The sequence below is a fragment of the Citrus clementina genome, unplaced genomic scaffold (genome assembly GCF_000493195.1).
Source record: "Citrus clementina cultivar Clemenules unplaced genomic scaffold, Citrus_clementina_v1.0 scaffold_8, whole genome shotgun sequence".
Lineage (NCBI taxonomy): Eukaryota > Viridiplantae > Streptophyta > Magnoliopsida > Sapindales > Rutaceae > Citrus > Citrus x clementina.
Window position 1 is genome coordinate 20155500 of NW_006262022.1, and position 22881 is coordinate 20178380.

At 35.4% G+C, this 22881-nt stretch overlaps 4 protein-coding genes across 4 annotated transcripts; 2 read left to right on the forward strand and 2 right to left on the reverse strand.

The window, feature by feature from the left end:
- Positions 1-199: 199 nt before the first annotated feature.
- Positions 200-4166, reverse strand: LOC18034102 (protein kinase G11A). The gene is made up of 2 exons (XM_006424238.2): positions 3542-4166; positions 200-1061 (listed from the first exon to the last, which is right to left on the reverse strand). Exons 1-2 carry the CDS (start codon positions 4081-4083, stop codon positions 266-268), a joined length of 1338 nt encoding a protein of 445 aa, XP_006424301.1. The 5' UTR covers positions 4084-4166; the 3' UTR covers positions 200-265.
- Positions 4167-11865: 7699 nt separating this feature from the next.
- LOC112095415 (serine/threonine-protein kinase D6PKL1-like) lies at positions 11866-16590 on the forward strand. Its single transcript, XM_024179083.1, has 3 exons — positions 11866-12215; positions 13147-15094; positions 15582-16590. The coding sequence occupies exons 2-3, from the start codon at positions 13371-13373 to the stop codon at positions 16429-16431; spliced, it is 2574 nt and encodes an 857-aa protein (XP_024034851.1). The 5' UTR covers positions 11866-12215; positions 13147-13370; the 3' UTR covers positions 16432-16590.
- A 216-nt stretch (positions 16591-16806) lies between these two features.
- LOC18035328 (putative low molecular weight protein-tyrosine-phosphatase slr0328) lies at positions 16807-18841 on the forward strand. The gene is made up of 5 exons (XM_024179138.1): positions 16807-17250; positions 17608-17743; positions 17857-17924; positions 18010-18096; positions 18535-18841. The coding sequence occupies exons 1-5, from the start codon at positions 16861-16863 to the stop codon at positions 18613-18615; spliced, it is 762 nt and encodes a 253-aa protein (XP_024034906.1). The 5' UTR covers positions 16807-16860; the 3' UTR covers positions 18616-18841.
- Positions 18842-18988: 147 nt separating this feature from the next.
- On the reverse strand, positions 18989-22802 carry LOC18033608 (alkaline/neutral invertase E, chloroplastic). Its single transcript, XM_006424241.2, has 7 exons — positions 22644-22802; positions 21608-22367; positions 20838-21003; positions 20529-20740; positions 19873-20366; positions 19716-19764; positions 18989-19603 (listed from the first exon to the last, which is right to left on the reverse strand). The coding sequence occupies exons 2-7, from the start codon at positions 22292-22294 to the stop codon at positions 19280-19282; spliced, it is 1932 nt and encodes a 643-aa protein (XP_006424304.1). The 5' UTR covers positions 22295-22367; positions 22644-22802; the 3' UTR covers positions 18989-19279.
- Positions 22803-22881: the final 79 nt, after the last annotated feature.

Sequence of the window (22881 nt, forward strand, 5' to 3'; positions counted from 1 at the left end):
GTCATCGACCTTGATATTATCTTGATTACTAAGTTTTAACATTGATCCTGCTATGACATTTTGAGAGATGGTTGAAACGAGAATTGTAACATTTTCATCATAAAAAATTAAAAAAAATTTTGTTATATACGGAGAGTGCTCTTGCTATTTCAAAGCACTTGAATGAGGTATAGATATTTTGTAGGGAAAACAAACTTTATGATCTTCAAAAATATCTTGGTGGAACTTCTTTATTAACAACCATTTTTCCGTTCTTTTTACTTCATTAATAATATTCAACTGGGGTCTCAGGACAGCTTTCATCCGATACAAGTTCTCTATTGAATGGAGGGGGAACAAATGGTGGGGTCGTGCATCTCAACAATGCCCAATTGACCCCTTGAAAAAATGGATGGTGCTTGATTGCCGACGCACCCTTTGTGGACCCTAATCGCCTTTCTGGATCCTTGGCCAATAATTGTGAGATCAGGTCCTTAGCCGTGGCTGGCACGGCCGGCTCCTTTGGGAACTCGAGGGCTCGAGCGACGATGTTAGCTAGAGTTAGCTCGTGGTCCACACCCCTAAAGGGTGTCACCCCATAAAATAGTTCGAATAAAAATATCCCTAGTGTCCACCAATCCACAGGACTTCCATGACCCTCACCGGACACAATCTCCGGCGCCAAATACTCGTGGGTCCCAACAAATGACATGGACCGGACATCAACAGGTTCGACTACAAATTCAGGCCCACTATGCTGGCCCGTCTTCTTTTTCCGCTTGCGCTTTGGTCGAAAACATGACACGGCAGGGACAATGCAATTTGGAATAATGCATGAAGCGGATGTGAATGGAGGATGATCAACTAGATACTCATTTTGTAGGACCACAATTGGTGGGTTTTGATCAGAAATAATCTGAGCATTTGATGCAGAATCATCACATTTTAACGACAGATCAAAGTCCGTTAGCATAATGTGTCCGTCTGATCGAACGAGCACATTTTCTGGCTTCAGATCACGGTAGACAATTCCCAACATGTGAAGGTATTCTAGCGCTATCACCACCTCCGATGCGTAGAATCTGGAAACAAGAGATGAACACTTCTATTATACATTATAAATGAACAAGTGACCCATCCATTATAAAATTGATTAGTTCAATTGAGTGTGTAGCAAAAAATATTATGATATCACAATGAGTGAGACTATATTATGTGGACCTACTAAGATTATCAATTATTGAAAGAGCTAAATTTATAATTTTTCACATCCTTAAAAGATGTTTAACACAATAAATTATTTTGCTTCTAGTTCCTACAACATAATGCACGCAGCTAGCGGACCTACGTGTCTTGACTTGCCTTACTTCTGCTAAGATGTCTTACTTCCTTAGTATCTGCGTATGCAATAATAAACAATATAGAAAAGAAAAGAAATATTCTCAGCTTAGGACTACAGAAGTAAATGAATTAAACTTTCGTCCCCTGTGTCCTTACATTGGAGCATATTTCCATTGCTTAATCTCTTGTCTACCTATTATTCCAAATACCCCACAATTAGGTCGAAATAAAGAAACATTCATACTTAAATGGAGCACTTGTGAACTCAAGAATAGCCTAGACTCGGCCACGTAATATTGTTACCACTATCAAAATAACCAATACATTCAATGTGAGAAGGTACCACAACAAGACATGAGATATATAAATATATAACAGTATAAGACACTGTGCCAATCATATCTAGACTGATATCAGTTAATTATTTTTTTCATATATTACTTAACAAAGCTAAAGGTTCTCTTGTCAACTCTGTTACATATGATTATGTTATAATTCCTCCCGAAGTCTCGTTCACAAATGGGATTCACATGATCAAGGTTTCCTTCCTCTTTTCTTGTTTTCTTTTTAATTGTTTTGCATGTATGTGCTGGGTATGTTGACACGTGAGGTAACCATGGAACTTTCCATGTATCTCTATTTTAAAATTTGCTTGGGAAGAAAAAATGTGACATAAAATAACTTTAGGGGTAAAGGATCAGAGTTTGTGTCCCCAAGGATTAAATGTTTTTTATGGTATATAGGTGGGTTAGACTTTAAAATATGGAAAAGTGGGCCAACAAATGAAAATAGGGGCCACCATTGAGAGGCAAATTGACCTTAAATCCACCCATAAATCCAGCGAAAGATAACAGAACCCAAAATATTTGACTTTAGATATTTGGACCATATGGAGTGGCATCAAAAACACCAACTAGATCTACCACCTAATTAATCAAGATCATTTTTTTTTTAGTTCTGCTAATTTGCTTATAGTTAAACTTAAGAAGGTGAAGCTAAAGAATCCTACATCACACATGATATAAAAATATACTATAGTGATGTTGTGGTAATAAAAGGTGATGTGAGAAATATCATACAAAGGTATTAAACTACTACAGGATTCGTATTTGTTATAATATTTATAACATTAATATACTTACATCAGATCATAATTGTCAAGTCTCACGGTTCCTTGCAATCAACAACCCAACAATTTAAAGCAAAGAGCCAAAGACAGAGTAGGGTCTGTTCTCTTTAAAAACTTAAAAACATTAGTTGAAAGAGAAGCTACTTCTGCAGTTTACGAATAATCTTTGTTCAAATTAATGTATTCATACTAGATACCACTCACTAATGATGATCCTCTACATAATAACTAAAACTAGTATCAATCATTTTTCTTAATCATGAACAATAGCATCCCCCAATTTAAAATCAGAACCAACTTTTTTTATGGCGCCGCATGAACGATTTCATCTATCCATGGGTCCGCCAAATCAACAACAATTATTGACACATTTCCTACACTTCCAACCACATCGCCCATCAACAATACACTATCTAGGACTAAAATCAGATGATATTAATTCATTTCCATTAATATATATTAGCAACATATTATTGTACATTGTCGATTACGCAATATACGATCTAGTAAGCTGGCACTCCTTAACAGATTTTCCTACATTATGAATTGCCAGTACATAGTTTGAGCCCGATTTTCCTAAATCTGTATTAAGCATTCGCAAAATGGCAAAAATGTCATTTTACACTGTCCTCTTTTTTTTTTTTTTGGGACGAACACTCCTCCTCTGTTCTTTCTAAACAAAAAAAAAAAAAAAAAGTCAAAAACAATCCTAAGAGTGTAAGAGTTTTGACTTAAAACCTAAACGAGCTTAAAAGAAGGGCTCACTCGCAGCTGACCATTTCGCTAACTATACATAGATACAGTACAACACCCGAAATGGCGAAATCTACCGAAGCGAAATGATCCGATGTACTTGAAAGTTCAAACACAAGGTACACACGTTCAAACCAAGTTAGTGGGCCCCGCATCTGACACTAGCCAAGTGGTTACCCGATCCATCACCGTCGTCACTTAATAGTCAATCAATTATTTATTACTGTTTCCTATTTACAGTTATTTATTTATTTATTTTGAATTGAACTATAATGCAAATCAAACAAGTAAATAAAGAAGAAAATTAATTAATTAATATCGAACGTGCGGACAACGCACCTGACGGCGGCTTCATCGAACCGTTTATTACGCTGGCGTTGACGGAGGACGTGGAGGTCACCGCCGGGGCAGAACTCCGTTAACAAACAGAGCCACCTCTGCGAGTCTATACTGGCGTAAAGCGTGGGCAAAAATGGATGGTCCAACAGTTCCAGAATTTCCCGCTCAGTCCTTGCTCTGCCTTCTTTGCTTCTCGAAGCGAGTTCTTTTTTGTCCATCACTTTAGCGGCGAAGAGAGAGTTGTTGTTAATGCTTTTGCTGTCTTGGTTTTTGAGCTCGGTTAAGTAGACGGAGCCGATGTCGCCGGAGCCGATGCGGAGGGAGAAGCGGATGTCGGAGAAGGAGAGAGAGTGAGTTGTTGTAGTGGTGGATTTGGGTTTGGAGGAGAAGGAGCTGTGAGCGGAGGGAGCCGGGGTGAGTGAGGCGGTGGCGTCGAAGGAGCCCGAGCTTGTGCTGCGGTTGATCGTTGTGGCGGTCGTGTTCGTGGACGTGAAACTCACGCTCTGTAAATCGTCGGATAAGTCGTCGAGCCATGGCTCCATTGAACTGCAGAGAGAGAAAGAGAGTGAAGAGCCAGAGAGAGTTACGTGAAGGTAAAGAGCAAGCGAGAGTGTTTTGGTTTTTGAAGGGGACGTGATGGGCCGGGTATGGGTCAGATAAAAGGTTCGATCAGGGAATTTTGATGAGGCGGTGGGCCGTTTTACGTTGATAGGTGAACATGGCCATTTATTTCTTATTCACACACGGATCCATAATGATTTATATTTATTTCAAATAAGGACATAGTTTGTCTATTCGTATCAAATTGTCTCTAACGCGGATTGAAGCGGTTGGATTACCAATAATTTTATTACACCGTACATTTAATATTACACTCTTTTAGTCGGAATGGCCGGATTCTTTTCATTATTGCACGAATCTTAGAGATAAGAGTTCCTTCTATTGAAATTAATTTAATTTATACTAAAAAAATTAATCAGACACTAAATTTTTTATTTATTTATTATTTACTGTCAAATCAGTCCTCGGATGAAAATCTTTGGCATGCCAATTTTCCATTACTATATTTATGAGTAGTAAAATATTTATTTTGTTTATAAAGAATAAACTAACTATTTGTTATCTCTATTCTTAAATTTTATTCATATCAAGTAATGTGATAGTATTGATCTATTAAATAAAAGAGGAACAGTATCGCCTTAAACTAGAATAGTAATTATGAAGTGAATATAGCTCTTAACTCGTAGTATCTTTTATTTTAGTATAAACGCAATATAGCAAGAGTAATTTGGTGATTTAAGTTGGAATCAAGGACTTATTTGAAACAAGTAGAGAAATCATACCCTGCGTTGAGAAAACAAAAAATATTGGATTCCGATGTTATTGCAACTTCTCCTATTCGATAACGATATTCGTGCTAACAATTTAGGAGAATGAGTGACGTCATTTTATCTTTTATTTTAGAAAATTAACACAATAATTGTGAGATTCTAACAACTGCTATTATTATGTTATCATCACTCAACAATCTCTTTTTTTTTTTGGGGGGGGGGGGGGGGGGGTGAATAATAATTAATCTATTTGTAAGACTACTAAATGATAAATAAATAAGAACTTTCATCACATTTTACGGACAAAGGAAGAATAAAGTTGATTGAGATTCTAGAAGATATTTTTTTTTTTCATGAAATTGAATGGCAAATATTTGTCTTGGAGGATTTGGAACGATACGAGTCACGAGTGAAAGGAGATGCTTGTTGCCTAATGCTTGCTGATTGACGCGTTAAAATGGGACCATTTTTGAAGCAAAGTAGCAAACACAACGCGTTTAAGAGGCCTATCTTATGTTAATCCCATTCTTTAAGGTAATCAACGAAAGCACTTTACTTGCCAATCAAGATCAAGAATTATATAGCAATATAATTAGACTAGGTAAGAGCACAGATTTTTGCATCCCAGTTTTGCATATATAACATTTTTTTTTTGTTTTAAATAAAAACAGAAATAGAAGAGAAAACCACTCATTAGTTGGGGTTATCGATAGGTAGGAGGTGGCATTTTGTCCGAATTGGTTCGATTTGGTTTAAAGTTTTATAAATTGATCGGTTTCAATATTGATCTTACAAAGTACAAAAACTAAAAACTGAAAATGAAAATTGATTAGTAAAATTGATTTTGTTCCATTCTACAGCTTTGAATCGGTTTTTCAGCACGTGTGAATCAAACTCAAAAATATACATCCTCAATTATCGTTTTCACGGTTCAAATCTTTCTAGTGCGGGAGCAAATAATCTTATAATTTTAAGGGAAATCATCATTCTTATATCCTAAATTTGTGCTTTTATAAAAAATACTACAACACTTTAAGGATGTATTAATCGTTCACCCTCAATTGACAAAAGTTATCTGCCGACCACTAAACCGTTAGCTGCCGTTTGAAAGTTAACGAAACTATAGCGGATTGACGATTTACCCTCGAAAATTATCACTTGTATACCCTTAAAATCTCTTATTATCAATTATATACCCTTAAATTATTACTTGTATCATATGAAAAGACCATATTACCCCTCTAATGCCATCATATTTTAACAGCAACTAACGGTTTAGTGGACGACATATACATTTTGTCAAATTAGTGTGGATGACTAATATACCCTGAAAGTGTTATAATAAATTTAATAACAAAGTATACTAAAGATATACAATTGATAATTTTCTTAATTTTAAAAGTAAACCTTGATCGGTACACTGGTAAGAACTAAGAAAACCTTCACTTAATTGAAACAATGATTATTTATTTATTTATAACTGTTCCTAGAAATGCCGCCGGGGGGGGGAATGTTGCTAACAAGATAAAACAACCGCAAACACCACCACCGCTACTATGTCGAACCAGCCACCATATTCGACACCACCAGTACCACCGCCAGTCCAATCAAACGACATCGTGTCACGCATGGGTTCGCGTCAATTTCGTTGATTGAATAATAAATACAACGATGCAAAACATACACAAAGAGACCAAAAATCCAATTGTGGATTAGAGAACGAGACGAGTCCATGTCAAATAAACAAGTCGATCTCATCCCATTTAATTTGGTCACTTGGACTGGGCTCATTTTACCATCATTTTGTGCATCAATTTGTCCACGCTAGTTAAACACGCAAGCTAAGAGACAAAAACCCATTTGTCTGCCTACTTTTTTTTAATATTTTCTTTTCACATTGCTTTCATATTTCATTTATACATCACATATGTCAATGAAAATGACACATAATTGTGCATTCAAGTTTGTAGTAAATTTGATCATGTGAATCACTTTCGGGTGGTTAATGGCTATTACAACAAAGACACAAAAATTGTCACGTAGCTATAATAGATTTGCTGTCAGCCATGCACTCAGCTTCAGTGCATGTACTGTTTTATAGCCTCAGAGAAAATATTTTTAGCCATGACGTGCATTCATGGCATTCACGACGTGTTAACATTTTCGGAAGGTCTATCAAGGACAAAAAGAATATAGCTTTTGTTTTCAAAAAATTGCATTAACAATATCCACACACAAATCTTCAATTATGTTCGGTTTTGCAAGATTGTGTGGACGAAATGAAACTATGTTAGAAAATAATTGGTTGGTGAAAATCATTATAGAAACATTTATATTGTATTACTTAAAATTAATAATTGAATATGTAAAAGTATCTTTAAATTTATAATATTAAATTACTTTCTAAAATCACGTGGTTTGTCGTCTAAATTAAAATATTATTCTAAAAAATCTTTTAACTTTTTATGTATACAATTATTTTCTCTAATAATTAAATGTCAAAAGAGAATAAAATGTTACGTGTGACTTGTGGATCATAACCATTTATATAAATAATTTTCATATTATTATTTGGTAATTCTATTTCAATTTATCTTAAAAGTAATAATTACCCTTTAATTTTATACACATTAAAGACTCACACTCTATGAGATATATTAATCGAAAATCTTAATATATCATTTTTAATTGAGTTTAACCTTATATTATAATTTACAACACATAATTATTCACATATAAATCTAATGTTGAATTAAGGGTCTAACAAACTAAACATTCCTTCTCATTTCATGTGAGTGAGTTATGGACTCTAGACTTCATCTACTGTTTCATGAGAGTTTATCAGTTGAGTCAAGTAGCAGTGTAGAATATGTAAAATAATTTTTTTCTTGTGCGGAACAAATAATTAATTAAGAAAAAAGACAGTTGAATATTAAGTAGATAATTGAATGTGATGTAACCTTTGTGGCTGAAATTCTGTAAATTTCAAGGACTCGACTAGCTTACAGAATCTGTAAGGTACAGACTGCAGCATCAGCCGTTGGATGTGGAGTGAGAAACTAAACAATAGAAAATCGGATGGTGGGATGACGGGAGATGTTTGTTACAGAATCTGTACCATAGACAGGTCCAAATTTCAAACACACTTGTAAGCATTTGGGTGGAAAAAAAAAAAAAAAAAAAAAGTCAAATGGTATGTTCATAGTCCAATTTCTCAAGCCCATCTACTTGCTCTCAAAATGCCCATCAGTTGTGAACCAAAAGTTGAATGTTTCTTAGTTACTTGGATTTATATATAATCACTAATCTTTCTGGAAAATTAACCAAGAACACTTTTAAATTAAAGTAAATAGGCATGCTCTATCAGCAAGACTGTAACAGTTAAAATAATTATTTTGTTTATGTTAGCTAGTCTAACTTTTCGTTCAGCCAGCTAGATATTGTGATTGTGAAATGAAATAAAAGCAATTATAATATTAGTTACCACAAATGATATTAAAAAAAAAAAAACACTTTGTATAAAAATTAGATCCATCTCAAAGTTGTGGCACTAGCTACTAGAGATAATAGTGACATTTATTGACTTACAAATTGGAGCCAAAATGATGTTAGATATAATTATTGCCCTTCACGTAGTGTCGTGTTCACATAGACATTAATTTATATTTGGCTCATAAAAAGCTATAGTAATTCAATTTGTTGATTTCTATTTTAGCCTTTTAGGTATCATGAGTTTCATTTTATCAGTTTAATTTGTTTCTGCAGATTCTAGCTATAATAGTTTATTTGCAAGGAAAAAAAGGAAAAAAAAAAAGAAAAAGAAAATGAAGCATCAAAATCAGTTTATATACTTTTGCAACTAGTGTGGTTAAGAATACATAAGAGCAGATTCAATATCATTTTGAAAAGGGTGGGTAGCTATTTGTAACATAAAATTTGTTATGAACACAAATATTTTACTAACACTTGATCATATTAAAACACACCACTATGTAATTAACCATTAAAGACAAATTAATATCAATGAATAAATAAGTTGTGCTTCAACTACTTATTGAACCACATCAATTACTTTTTACACCTGCTTGACACGTTAATTAACCAACCACATATCTATTGAACCACTTAAAAGATAAGTTGTGCTTCAATTACTTGAAGACGTGGGCGTGAGCCGATTTGTTGAACCATATAAATAATTTATCATGCTTGTTTTCTCCCTTTCCTTCACCTTTTTTTTTCCCAACATACTTCTTGTTATAATTGTCGGCGTTGTTATTAAAACTTTTTAAAACCTTAATTCACCTCTCTTCTTGAGTTGTTACATTGTTTGGTTAGAATTTCAATATTAAACTCTTATATATGATTTACAAAATTGTTTCCAATGATAATTTTATGAACTCTAAACTTTTTTCTTTTGTTCTTTTACTTAATAAATTAATTTCTTTTATTGTTCCCGTCCTTTACTCTGTAGGATCATCACAAGATTGATGGTTGTAATTAGTCACCATCCAAAAGGACAAAAAGTGATAACGATTTTTCATTAAAAAATTTGCCGCTGGCTCCTCGTTCAAACCCTAAAATGAATCGTCAAAGAACTAATCATGATGATGGTTAAAACAACAAGACTCCCCACCTAACAAAGTAAAAGTAACAAAATTTTGCACATTCAACATTCTAATTTAACCCATAAAGCACACATCTCTCCCCCTTTATTAGTAGTATTTTCTTGTTTGTTATCATTGTTACAAGTAAAATCAAAGTCTCTTTCTTGTTGAGGTATCATGACTTAAATTTCAATTTATTTGTTTAGCAACAAGTGGAGGGTGGGTTAAGGACATTATGCCAATTTCTTTTGTACTTTAAAATTTATTTTATTTTGTTTTGTTTTATTTTTACTAACATTCTAAGCTTTTTTTTTTCTCATGTCTTTAACTTTTGTTTGTCAACTTCGTAATGTTTATAATAAGGGAGGAACTTTTAGTGGAAAGCGAAACTTATTTCTAATTTTTAAACAAATTATAAGTGATCATATCTTGTAAATAAGACATAATTTTTCAATTAGTGGAATCAATGCCATATACACTTATCTAATCATTTTTGGAAAATTAAGTACCGGGTGTATTTTTTTTATTATTTAACCAGAAATTTAATGGGAACAAAAAGAAAATCATAATTTTTAATAAGAATTGATAAAAACGACACTCAAATCCCATGGATGAAAAAAAAAAATTAAGGACCTAAAAGGTAATATTTAGAAAAATTAGAAACCCAAGATTGACAAAATCCTAAATTACTAGCTAGAGATGATTTAATTTAATTTGTTTGGCCCAAACTAGCAAACAATATCTTAACAAACAGTCATAAATTTGTGCTTATAAAGGCAATTAATTTAGGTTTGATGTAACTCCATTTGAAATAATGGCCTACCTAGGATAAGTAGTTAAGGAGATTGGGCAATCAACATGGTTTTTTTTTTTTTTTTTTTTTGGCAAATGACATGTACTTTCTTTGCTTTGTTTAGAGGCAGGACGTGATATGTTGTTCCGCAAACAACCAACCTTTCTTAGTACATCAATTAATAAATCCAACGCGTAGGACATGAAACACAAGATTTTTGTTCTCATATCATGTCAATTAATGACTTGTTTCACTCAAAAACTTAGATTATTTATATGAGATGAAATTAGGGTTGGAACAGAAGTTACATGATTAGCCGGTGTGTTGTAATTTATCTTATAGTATCCAGTTTAAATTCTTGAGAATCAATTAATTTATTCGAGAGTTAAACCGAACGAAATGGATCTCAGTTTTTATCCCTCAAAATAAGTGTTTTGTTGTTGTTGTTGTTGTAGTAAAATTATTTGTTGTCTCATGATAAATGTATAATAAAATGCACTTTAAAACCCTTTAATTTTTTTTTTTTTTAAATCAACATAACATGTAATGCAACCCCAATTGACTAGAAAAAGGCTAATCAAGTTGGCCCCCTAGTCTTCTTTTACATCAATGGAAGAAGCTACAGATTTAGTGGGTGTTTTTGACGGGAAGATTATAATTCCTTCATAGATATTCCTAGTAGGCCCCAGCTAGGTAGACCAAATTTTGCATGAACAAATAATTAAAAAAAACATGCAAGGAAAAGGTATCCAAGTTTGGATCGGAAGCAAAATAACTTAAATTTTTTGAGGTGAGATTAAAATCCCAAAGAAATAAAGTGTTCATGTGATCTTTCAACAAACCACTTTATTTCTTTTTCACTTTTTGTTGGTGTGGCGTATGGGGAGGTGGGTTAATGAATGATGATTTGAAAGATTGATTATCCTCCTCATCTACTAACACTGTCGTTTAATACATCTAAGTCAATAAAAAACAAGAATTATTGGGACAAGTAACTGTTAATTCCCTCTACTAAGCCAATATCAATTCAAAGTGATCCCAATCAAATTAGATGATTGAGTCTATAGTTTCATTTAATTAAGTTGCGCCAAAAAAAGCTTGTTTGTGTATGTTCCACGTTTTACAAATTAAATCTAAAATGTGTTTAGATAGAAGTTAATTTGTAAGCTTCAAGAGTTATAAAAATTAGAATTTCTCCTTATTTAAAAGTACACATATTATATCTTAAAATAAATTGTCAACATCAAATGAGATATATGAAAATAAGTTTTGGCAGATTTTTTATATAACTGTAATTGTTTTATTTATAGAACATTAATGATATAATAAAAAAATTGTGTGAAATGATGGAAATCAAGTAAGTGTTGTTAGTACTTTAATTTCCCTTAGGTTGAGGGGAGAATTAAAAAAAAAGGAAAAAGGAATTTTGAAAGAAAAAGGAAGAAGTTATAAAATACAAAATCCGGTTTGATACTTAGAACACAAGAATCAAACTGTACTGTATTGTTTGTACATTAATTGCAAAGCGATCTCTTTTTCATAATTTTTCCGCCATTTCAGTGAAAGCTTAAAAATAAATTAAAAAAAAAAAAAAGAAACTTGGAAATTTTGCTTTTGCTTTGCTTTGCTTTGCTTTACTTGCATTTGCATACAACTACTAGTACTAGCACTTAGCAGAGGGTTGAATACCTCATACTTCTCGTGATTTTTCATCTCAGTTTAGTTTGCTTTGCGCTCTCTCTCTTTCTTCATTCACTCTTCAACCTCTCCTCTCTCGTGGCCTAACCCTAAAACCTAATATTATAATTTTTTATTTTTTGTTTCTGAAAAAAATTCTCTCTTTCTTTCTTCACCAACAGTAATTTCTTAATTGGCTTTCTGGGTATTTGATAATCATCTTTGGTTCAGCTTTTTCCAACGGCTCTCAGTTGATCCTGTTGCTGCAGGTACCCTTTGTTCGCTTTAAAGAGTTGAGCTTTTTGTTTTATGTTCTGTAATTTGTTTAGATGATTCACGTAACCCCAAAAAAAAAAAAGTTATTTTTTGGTGCAAGTTACAAGTTTTTATGATTTTGCTCAACTTTAGTATTTGTGGTCTTAATTCTCTATTCTTTATGTTTTTAATCGTAGGAAAAGGAATATCTTGCCTTTTCGTCTGTGTAAGCAATTGGTCATTTGAGTGAAATTTAAATTATCCTGCTAAAAATATTATAGTTTTGAAATTAGCTATAAAAAGTAATAATTCTTCAAAGAATAGAGTTGCCCTGATGGATCATTTATTTTAGCTGATTTAAGATAGGATGGTTGCTTTTTTTGATCTAAATAAATAATTTTTGGAAAAAAATTTCTTTCCATTTGAGCATTTGTTTGATTGTTTAGATAGATCTGGATGGTTCTGAGATATATATTGTATAGAAAGACCAGGTGGCGGGAGGAAATTTTGTATGTGTATGTTTTTAAATTCAGTATATTGCTTATTAAACTAAACAAAAAAATGTTTGTGAAATTTGTGACTTTGAAGAACATGGGAAAATTAAAATTTTGGAGGAAATTTTAAAATGGGTTTAAAAAGAAAAAGGCGTAATTCAGTTGTTTCTTGGGACTGTATATTTAATTAATCAATATGAAGTAAGCGGTTGAGTTCTAATTAATGCTCATTATGGTTTCTACTTGGTAATGAATCAAATATTTTCAAACTTTTTATCCCATGTTTGAATCTAATTAGTAAAAGCCATGTTTAACCTCAATATTTTTAGAAAGATTTTTGGAGATGAGTGAACGATTTGTATAATTCTCTTTACAGCATTATTGAGTTAGTATCTGCGTTATTATAGATGAGTTTGTTTCATTGCTTACAGTTATCTATCTGAAATTGCAGCAACCATGGCTGGATTGGAATGCTTGAGTTTGAAATTGGTAAAGCAATACTCACGGGCCATTCAGATTTTGGAATTTGTATGATTAAAGAGAAATTTACTGGATATATAGCTTTCCCTCTCTATTCTGTGCTCCTCTATCTTGAATTGCTTCTTCAGAGATGGGATAGTCCAAGTTTGCCCAGCCACATTTCTCTTTTGTAGTGTTTGATTGAATTTATTGAAGATGGATGGACCTTCCAGTACTTGTGAAATTGTCGAATCAATTGAAGAATTAGAATTTGCATCGAAAAGAAATGAGAAAGCTAAAAAGCATTCTTTGCCAAAATCAGGGAATAAGTATTCTATAGAGGATGATATCAATCGTCTTTTTGAGGCGATTGATGTTAAAACCTCAGCTAAGAATTTGGATGCTTTGCGAAAGAGTGCTTTGAAAAGACCAATTAGAGTCAGTTCATCTCAAGCTTTAGGGATTGGAATCTCAGAACCTGTGAATTTGAAGCAGGCATTGAGAGGATTATGCATATCTCAGGCAGCAGAGATGGCTGCTATGAAGCGGTTATCAAAGCCATCAGGTTCTTCAAGGTCGTCAGAAGCAGGAACTATCAAACGTCTGTACAGGGCTGTGGTAGTTGAGGCCAATGAATCTGGCATTCCCTTAAATGAAGGTAAAGGGAATTTAGTTGAAATATCTCTTGTACCAGAAAATATAACATCGAATTCTTCTGAGAAGGTGCACGAGTCCCAGCAAGTGCCGAGGGCAGAGTCTTCAAGGCATGCTGCTCACCATTCTCCCCCCTTGGATATTGTGACAAAACCAAAGGCAATACCAAGCAAATTACCGTCATTGGATCAGGTTGTTCCTTTGGTTACAGAGTTTGAGGAGAAACCAAAGGCAGAACATCACAATCTAAATTCTCCTGAGTCTTCATCAGTTCCCTTTACTCGTGAGGTCGAGGAGGTGGAAATAATAGCTCCTTCCTCCGTGGAGGTTCTTGTCAATTCTCCCGTGTCAGATAAGGGGCAAAAAAGCAAGTTGCACCCTGGTTCTTCTTTGTCCAGTTCCAGCAATGGTAGCAGACTGACCAAATGTGGCAGCAATAGTCAGCGTCTAGTCAAACCAGTTTTCCGAAGCAAGGGCTTTGTCAGGAGAAAGGTAAAGCAGGATTCAACTTCTGCCTCCAGCAGTTGTACTCCATGTGATGTAAGTGCTAGTAATGATCCAGGTCCTAGTACAAGCTATTTGGATGTCCATATGCACAACTGTACTGTGAACAATGAAAGGAAAGAAAATATGAAAACTACTCCGGCTCCCAGCGGTACAAATATGAGCACTGATGTTAATTCTAGTGTTGGAGACTCAAGTTCAAGCAAACCAGGTTTTAGTTTGAATTGTGGTAACAGAAATAAAGCTATAGTTACAAAAGTTGATGAGAGATCAAGATCAAGAGAAAAGGGTGAATTCTCGCAAAGCTCAAAGAGTAGCATCGGCGAATATAGTAGCAGCACAAGCATTAGTGAGGATAGCATTCTTAGTGGGTCTAGTCGTGGTGGCAGTAGGCCTCACATGTCTAATGACTTGAGGTGGGATGCCATTCGCTGTGTTCAGAAGCAGCATGGATGCATGGGTATGAGGCATTTTAAACTCCACAAGAAGCTTGGCTGTGGGGACATTGGGACAGTTTATCTTGCTGAGCTAATTGGTACGAGCTGCTTATTTGCTTTGAAAGTGATGGACAATGACTTTTTGGTGGGCAGAAAGAAAATGCCCAGGGCCCAAACTGAAAGAGAGATAATGCAAATGTTGGATCATCCCTTTCTTCCTACGCTATTTGCTCATTTCACAACAGAGAAATTCTCGTGCTTGGTTATGGAGTATTGTCCAGGTGGAGATTTACATGTGCTAAGGCAGAAGCAACCCAGCAGATTTTTCTCTGAACAAGCAGCCAGGCATGTATATATTTTTTAGGCTTTGCCTTCTGGAAATTTTATACAACATTCTTGACAAATAGATGCATCCATACCATTTTCCTATAATATATCTTATTTCAGGTTATTTTATAAGTTAGCTATAACCACTCTTCTTCTGTCTTCTTAACTAGTACTGTTTTTGGTCCTGAAGTAACCTATTCATTTGCATGTTTTTCTGTCCTATTCTTGAGGTACATGTAATGTCAGCTCTCAATCTATGGCTCTGTTATGAGGCTTAACAGCCATAACTTATGGTGGACATTGCATAGTTTATTTAGGAAGTGATCCTTCGATTCTTTGTCCCTGAGCCTGAGATGATGAGACCTGTATAAATGAACCAACCAAGCTATTGCATCTGATTATAACAACTTGGAGGATCCGCTCTTGATTGATCCTCCCAAATTTTCATTGCATCGTCATTCATTAATGATCTTTTCAGTTATAATTTTGTGTTCTATATCTGCAGGTTTTATGTTGCTGAAGTCCTCCTAGCATTGGAATACTTACACATGCTTGGAGTAGTATATCGAGATCTAAAACCAGAAAATATCCTTGTTCGGGAAGATGGTCACATCATGCTTTCAGATTTTGACTTGTCACTCCGATGTGCCGTTAATCCCATGGTTGTGAAATCATCTTCACCTGTTGAGGAGCCACCACCAAAAAAGGCTTCTAGTCCATGCTCAGAAGCTAGCTGCATTGAGCCTTTTTGCCTCCATCCATCATGGCAAGTCTCATGCTTTACACCTAGGCTACTTTCAGTTGCTGCAAAATCTCGGAAGATTAAATCAGATCTAGCTGCTCAGGTTAGCCCAATGCCGCAGCTTGTAGTGGAACCAACCGGTGCCCGGTCGAATTCTTTTGTTGGAACGCATGAGTACCTGGCTCCAGAAATCATCAAGGGTGAAGGTCATGGGAGTTCTGTTGATTGGTGGACATTTGGTATCTTTCTGTTTGAGCTATTATATGGTAGGACCCCTTTCAAGGGATCTGGAAACGACGAAACACTATCCAATGTGGTATCACAGAGCCTTAGATTTCCAGGTTACCCAGTAGTTAGTTTTCATGCAAGAGATTTGATCAGAGGGCTGTTAGTAAAGGAGCCTGACAATCGACTTGGAGCTGTGAAAGGAGCTGCTGAGATCAAACAACACCCTTTCTTTGAAGGCCTTAACTGGGCTCTCATACGTTGTGCAGTACCGCCAGAACTGCCTAGGTCCTGTGATGCTGTAATTGGTTCACAGAAAAAAGAGAGCACCAAATGTGAGGAGTCGAAAGGTGCGGCAGATGAGCATGTGGAGTTTGAGATGTTTTAGCTAAAACTCGCATGATATATGGTAAAGGCAGAAGTTTGCTTTTCCTTTTCAGATAGTGAGATTTGTCATTGTTGTTGTAACTGATGATACATAGCGTATAGTGTAAATGTAAGAGAATTCACGGCAAGTTAAGAGTATCATATATATACTAGATTAGTCCCAAAATCTGGAGTTCATTCTGTTTTGTCTTGCTGCTATTCACCATCCTTGTGGAGTTTTAAAGCTTTTGCCTTTTACCAGATGTGTATCAGTGTGTGCATAGTATTGATGGGCTTTAATGATAATATTTGAAATTTTGACGGTACATTAATATTTTTTAGAAAATGAGGGGGAGGTTTGAAGTTTAAGCCAAATATATTAAACTACAAACCCAAAAACGTTCACACTTTTTGGTCCAAAGCCCAAAACTGCCTCCACGCATACCTAAGGATGCGGGCGTCACCGCACGCTACAAGCGCCGCACTGCCATCTCTCGGAAAATTACGAATTTGCCATTACTCGCATCGTCTCTCTCTAAAATCCCAAATTCTCACTCTTCTTCGGCCAACCCGAAACTGGCCATCTCTGCATAACACAAAATTTCTCACAGACCTTCACCAAATTTACAAGCCCATTAGCGTTTCTTCATCTGGGTGTTTGATAAAAGCATCGATGGCTTCTTCTGCAGCGACCACCAAACCCTTCTCTGTTTTGTTTGTGTGCTTAGGTAACATCTGTAGAAGCCCAGCTGCCGAGGGCGTGTTTAGAGATATTGTCAAAAAGAGAGGCATTGATTCCAAGTTCAATATTGACTCTGCTGGCACCATTGATTATCATGAGGTATCTCTATGTTTTATAGTTCTTTTCTGGAAAAATATTTTTATTAGTGTACGGTGATCAAGAGGTCTTATATTTAAGAGCCTATGTTAAAGTTTAAACTTTTAGGATAAATAGTTTCAAGACAATGACGGGAATGCTTGGGATTGAAGTGTCGTGGCTTTTGATTTCAGTGGCTGTTGAATTATAAATGAGTATACAGTGTTAGTCGGTATCTTGGCTTAGCGTTAGCTGCTAAGCAAACGTGGATGCTTACTGAATATTTTAGCTGCAGTGCTCTTAAAATATTCAGTAAAAGCACAACAGTTACAAACACAACGAATCTTTCTCCCTGATTTATTGTTTCTGTTGTTATTGAAGGGAAATCCGGCAGACTCAAGAATGAGGGCAGCCTCTAAGAGGCGTGGGATTGAGATTACATCTATTTCGAGACCAATCAGGCCTTCTGATTTTAAAGATTTTGATCTTATACTTGCAATGGACAAGCAAAACAGACGTATAACAGTATTGAGATTTTATTCGTGCGTTATGTTTCTCAGTTGTCTTTTCTTTTTGAACATTTTTGGCTTATTTGATTTGGATGGTTCTCTGTTTATTTACGTTGTGTAGAGGATATATTGGAGGCTTTTAATAGGTGGAAATTTAGAGAGCAGCTCCCGGAAGAAGCACATAAAAAGGTTTCTTAATATACTTGTGGAGTTTGGTAGACTGTGGTTTGTGTTATCAAATCTTTAATCTTACGTGTCTGTATGAGTAATGCAGGTCAGATTAATGTGCTCTTATTGTAAGAAACATGATGAAACCGAAGTCCCAGATCCTTACTATGGTGGACCTCAAGGTTTTGAGAAGGTAATATAAGTGTATTTTGATAGTGAAAACATGAAAAGTGAGAATACACAAACAGTTTCTTTGTGTTCCTTTTTGTCCATATTAAGGAGCAGAAGAACTTACATATCACCATAAGATTGATTATGATGATATGTTTCATAATTGTGATGCAATCAATTAGTGATTGTAGGACAAATACTTGTTTCTTCTAATTGCTTAACTAAATTTACTTTTTAAAGATGCTTGAAGCTTTTTTCTGAAGACATTTTCAGGACATGTTTGGTTCACCAACGTTGGCACGGGAATTCACGATGTGATTTATTTATTGCTAATGAGAGATGCATTTATCCTCCATAATTATTTTCTTTGGGTCTGCTCAACATTTTCTGTGATTTAACCAGCATAAAAGCATATGTGAGATGCAGTATCCATTATTGACACCATCTCTTTCTGCGACAGGTTTTAGATTTACTTGAAGATGCCTGTGAGTCACTGTTGGACAGCATCTTAGCAGAGAACAATGACATTGTTAATTCTTAACTCCTGGTTAAGAGATGGCGTCTATTCCTGGGGTTGGGGGCAAGACATTTTGTCTTATTCTATGTAAAGTGTATCATGTACAGTACATCCACCTTTTATCATCGTCTTAACTCTCAATAGCCTTCATAGCTTTGCTGTGAAATTCTTGCCCTCTCTAAGTCGGCATTTCATTTTTGGACATCATTTTGCTTCTCATGAATTTGGAATATAGATGTCATTTTGTGTCTTAAATTATTGCAGTGTGCGATCATTTTGCATCTTATGAATTTGGAATATAGATGTGCTTTTATTTGTTAAAATGAAGAATGTAAAGGATCATCGTTATGAATGTTTTGTCGTTAATAAGGTCCATACAACAATTTACAGGAGGAAATAGATAAAAACAAGTTTTAAATCCAAAAGGAAAATTGTAAGTTGGTGAAGCCATGCTACTTTCAGGTAACACACAGTAACTATATCAATTTCACAGAAATAGTATTCGCCAAAAGATAACTATTTTACAACCAACCATATGGACATATACTGCCGTGGACTTTGTTTACCAAAGGGACATATACTGCCGCGGACTATGTCTCCCAAAGTAAGACAGGCCTACTCTCCCAATTCCAAAATGCAGCAAGAACAAAATTCTCAGCCGGACCCATCATAGCTTCACAGTCTAAACTCATACTATGAAGGTCTGCTTTTTCCGACCACGTTTCCTCCTCCGTGGACTGGCACTGATCATGCAAGAGAAGGCGTTTACAAGCTCTGAATCTTCCTCAGTTACAAGGACCTTTGCTGCAGCAGGGTTGTCCAGCAGGAGCTTTGCCACAAGATACCCTGCAATTGACCAAGTCTGATATAACCGCGACTGTTTCCCAATGAATCTTCCTCGCTTGGTATCGTAATATTCGGGCCACTTGTCTCCAGATATATGTCTCTCAGCAAGTTTGACAGCTTTTTCAGCAATCTCTACTCTATTCATCTTTATGCAAGCCACAGTGAGCTGAGGACAACACCATGATATCGATGTTAATTTAGTAAAACAATTTTGAAATCCCAAAGGAAGCTTAATGAATTTTTTTTTAGTGAAACTCATAAATACCATAGTAACTAACCTGCCAGAGCAAAGTTGGCCAAGAACCTCCATTGTGATAAGACCAGGGACTGTAACAAAATATGAAGTCAAGATTAGGTGGCAGGATCAGGTAATTAGAAAATGCAGAAGTCAAAAAAATAAAAATAACATCATGACAATTAAAATAGTGACAGTACGTGTTCTTGGGATCACTGCCTGTAATAATTCTCCATTCCTGGCCTTCAAGAGCAGGATAACATATTTTGAGGGGCATATCTGCTACTAACTCTGCCCATTTTGCTTCAATAAGATCCAATATGGCATGTGACTGATCCACCGTTGCAAGACTGCTTACGACAGACCACAGGTTTCCCAGAGAAAAGAAACGAAAATCCATGTGGGCTGGCTGCAGATTCCCAATCAAATAGCCTCCTATATGTGGCATAAATTCCACCAGCCATGGAGGAATTTGATCTGGATAGATATTGAACTTATTAACTGCATCATATGAGTATTCCTCTGTCTTGTACCGGTAGATTTCATTAAGTTTTTTCATATCAATCCAATAATATTCCCTGATATGGAATGACAAAGCAACTAAACGGTTGTTCAGAGCTCTAATAAGGTCAGCTGATCCATCCTCTGGTGTAAGCATCTCACGTGCAGAGAGTAATGCTGAATAAAAAAGTGCCTACAAGATATCACAAGAATTAGTGGCATAACTTTTCATAAAATGAAGGAAGAAGGTTGCCACTATCCATGCACCAGAAACTTGTAGCAGAAAGGAACTAAGGAACTGAGAAAGCATAATGAAACGAGCCACTAAACAGTTCAAAACATAAAGAAGTTTAACCTGAATCTCCAAAGGATGGCCATGAATTCCCATGCGACGATCTATCATGCATGAACCATCCGTTACCAATAAAGTTGGAAACATATCAAAACCATCGGCAAGGCAAAGCTTCAAAATCATTTTAATCCCAGTTTGTACATCAACTCTCTCTTGTACTGAAAGATCCCCAGAGCATTTTCCATATGCTCGCAACAATATAATCCACCACAGTCCTGGAAGTAAAATCAGAAATTGTACAGAAACTCCTTGGTGCAACAGCAATTCCAATAAAAATAGTTGTAAATTCATTTACTATTAAAAATTCCTAACCAGAATCGACAGGTGCAACACGGCCAATTGCAGCTTCACCAAAATCCGGATCTAAAACTTCTTCAGTTGCAGAATCATCACCATCAAGTGGAACAGTGCGCACCTTGAAACTCGCAGGCATCAGTCCTTGACCAGGACTGTGGCAATCCATGGTTTTCTCCCAGCTCTATCCTTGCAATACATGTTATTTAATTACATGGAAGAATAAGAGCCAAGGTAGTATGAATGCAACAAAGTGATACAAGAAATGAAATTCTTGCTTCCAACATAAATCTCAGGTAGTAAGATCCATGGAAGCATAAACATGAATTTGAATTCGAGGACAGGATGCACCAGCATTTGTACCAATCAATGTGAGCAGATAAGTCAGGTGAAATCCTAAACCAAATCCCTTAAACACCAATGTATATAATAACTATTTGAGACAAATCAACATATCTATTTTATAATATCTATTTGGGACAAACGTCCACCTAAAAGGTTTCATAAATATATCTCAAATGACGCTTTAAGAATGGGCTCAGAACCTAATATATCAAAAGATCAATTCTATCAGTACAAATATTTCTAGAACACGGCATATAGGCATTTTCTAGTATAACACAGTAACTGATCAGGATGAGCGGTTTTCATTACGAGAAAGAACTTCCAGTCCTAAACCTGAATTTATGGAAACAAAGGCGAAGAGGAAAAATATAATCATTCATACTTATCTAAATGTATCAGGCAACTGGTTGAAATGGTAATTTGACATCTAAGCTGTATATTACCTGCAACTGGAGGGTGTGAAGGATGAAATTCCGTACAATATCATATTCTCCCTTCAAAAGGAAAGCTATCCCAGAAGGTATGAAATCACGGATAAAGACTTGATCATAATTTAGAATGGTAGAATCATTTGGGTCATTGGCAGCAATTGTTCCAACAGGATTTCCACAATAGTACACAATAGACTCTCTAAGTAAATCCCATGCTTCGTCCTCAACTGACTTTGCCCAAACCTTATGGACTGTATTTGTTATTGACCCCGAAGCATTCAACTTATCATTCGATGAAATACCTGCTTTTCCATTTTTCAGTTGCCGATCCAACTTGAAATCTTGAACATTCGGCTCATTAGATTCACTTTTATTTGGAAATGATGGTTGTCTTCCATTATCAACAGTTAAACCATCAATACTTTCAATTCGTCGGCATTTGCAACAGCCAGACTTCAACCTGTTACAACCCGTCTTTCCATGTGAATCACGATCTACACCATGAAACGCACAGACCCTCCAGCGGCTTTTTAGACCATTATGCAACTCTGCGTAGCCAGTCCCTTTATTCTTTGCATACTTTACATTAAACTTAAATGAAACACCTGAACTCGAAATGTTGAGACACCGATCAAATGAATTCACACATGGTGAAGCCCCCCATAAAACCTGAAGAACTGCTTCCCCAGCAGCCGTCATTCGTCTTATTAAAATTAAATTTCGGTGAAAAAAAAACTTCAACTTGCACCTCCAAAGATGATAACCTCCCAACCTAGTAAAGCACAAACACAAACACATACACAAACACACAAATAAATTGCTTGACAGTAATCAATCAATTGCAAAACATCCAGAAACCATCGAAACAATTTCACTTAATCACACTAAACAAACCCAGATGCTGTTAATGAAACTGTTTTCAGTAAATTAAACAAAAAATCAATCTTTTTTTCTTCAAAAGAAATTAGATGAAAGTCACACAAGATAAAAGTCACGCAAGATGAAAGTCAAACTACTAACTAAGATGTTGAATAGCTATAGTACTCACCTTTTTTCAATTAGTTAATGATTTGGAGGTTTCGTTTATCTTTTCCTCTCCTAGAAAATTTGGAGGGCTTTGTAGTATAAAGACATTTCTCGGGATCCAAACAAGCGAAGATTCACGATTGGGCTAAGCATAATGGATTTTGCAATTGGGGCCACAAACTGTATGCCCAATCTTGGGTTATTAGATGTAGGGTTACTAACATTTGGCCCCATACATTTAACTAATTTACATTTAAAGA

Bases quoted from the DNA above. Each gene is read 5' to 3' on its own strand.
- LOC18034102 (XM_006424238.2), bottom strand. From the start codon at position 4,083: ATGGAGCCATGGCTCGACGACTTATCCGACGATTTACAGAGCGTGAGT. The intron at 1,062-3,541 runs GTGCGTTGTCCG...TCTTGTTTCCAG, and splicing joins TTCGATGAAGCCGCCGTCAG to ATTCTACGCATCGGAGGTGG.
- LOC112095415 (XM_024179083.1), top strand. From the start codon at position 13,371: ATGGATGGACCTTCCAGTACTTGTGAAATTGTCGAATCAATTGAAGAA. The intron at 15,095-15,581 runs GCATGTATATAT...CTATATCTGCAG, and splicing joins TTCTCTGAACAAGCAGCCAG to GTTTTATGTTGCTGAAGTCC.
- LOC18035328 (XM_024179138.1), top strand. From the start codon at position 16,861: ATGCGGGCGTCACCGCACGCTACAAGCGCCGCACTGCCATCTCTCGGA. The intron at 17,925-18,009 runs GTTTCTTAATAT...TGAGTAATGCAG, and splicing joins CGGAAGAAGCACATAAAAAG to GTCAGATTAATGTGCTCTTA. The intron at 18,097-18,534 runs GTAATATAAGTG...TTTCTGCGACAG, and splicing joins GACCTCAAGGTTTTGAGAAG to GTTTTAGATTTACTTGAAGA.
- LOC18033608 (XM_006424241.2), bottom strand. From the start codon at position 22,294: ATGACGGCTGCTGGGGAAGCAGTTCTTCAGGTTTTATGGGGGGCTTCA. The intron at 20,367-20,528 runs GTTAAACTTCTT...GATATCTTGTAG, and splicing joins GCCATCCTTTGGAGATTCAG to GCACTTTTTTATTCAGCATT. The intron at 19,604-19,715 runs GTTAGTTACTAT...TGTTGTCCTCAG, and splicing joins GGCCAACTTTGCTCTGGCAG to CTCACTGTGGCTTGCATAAA.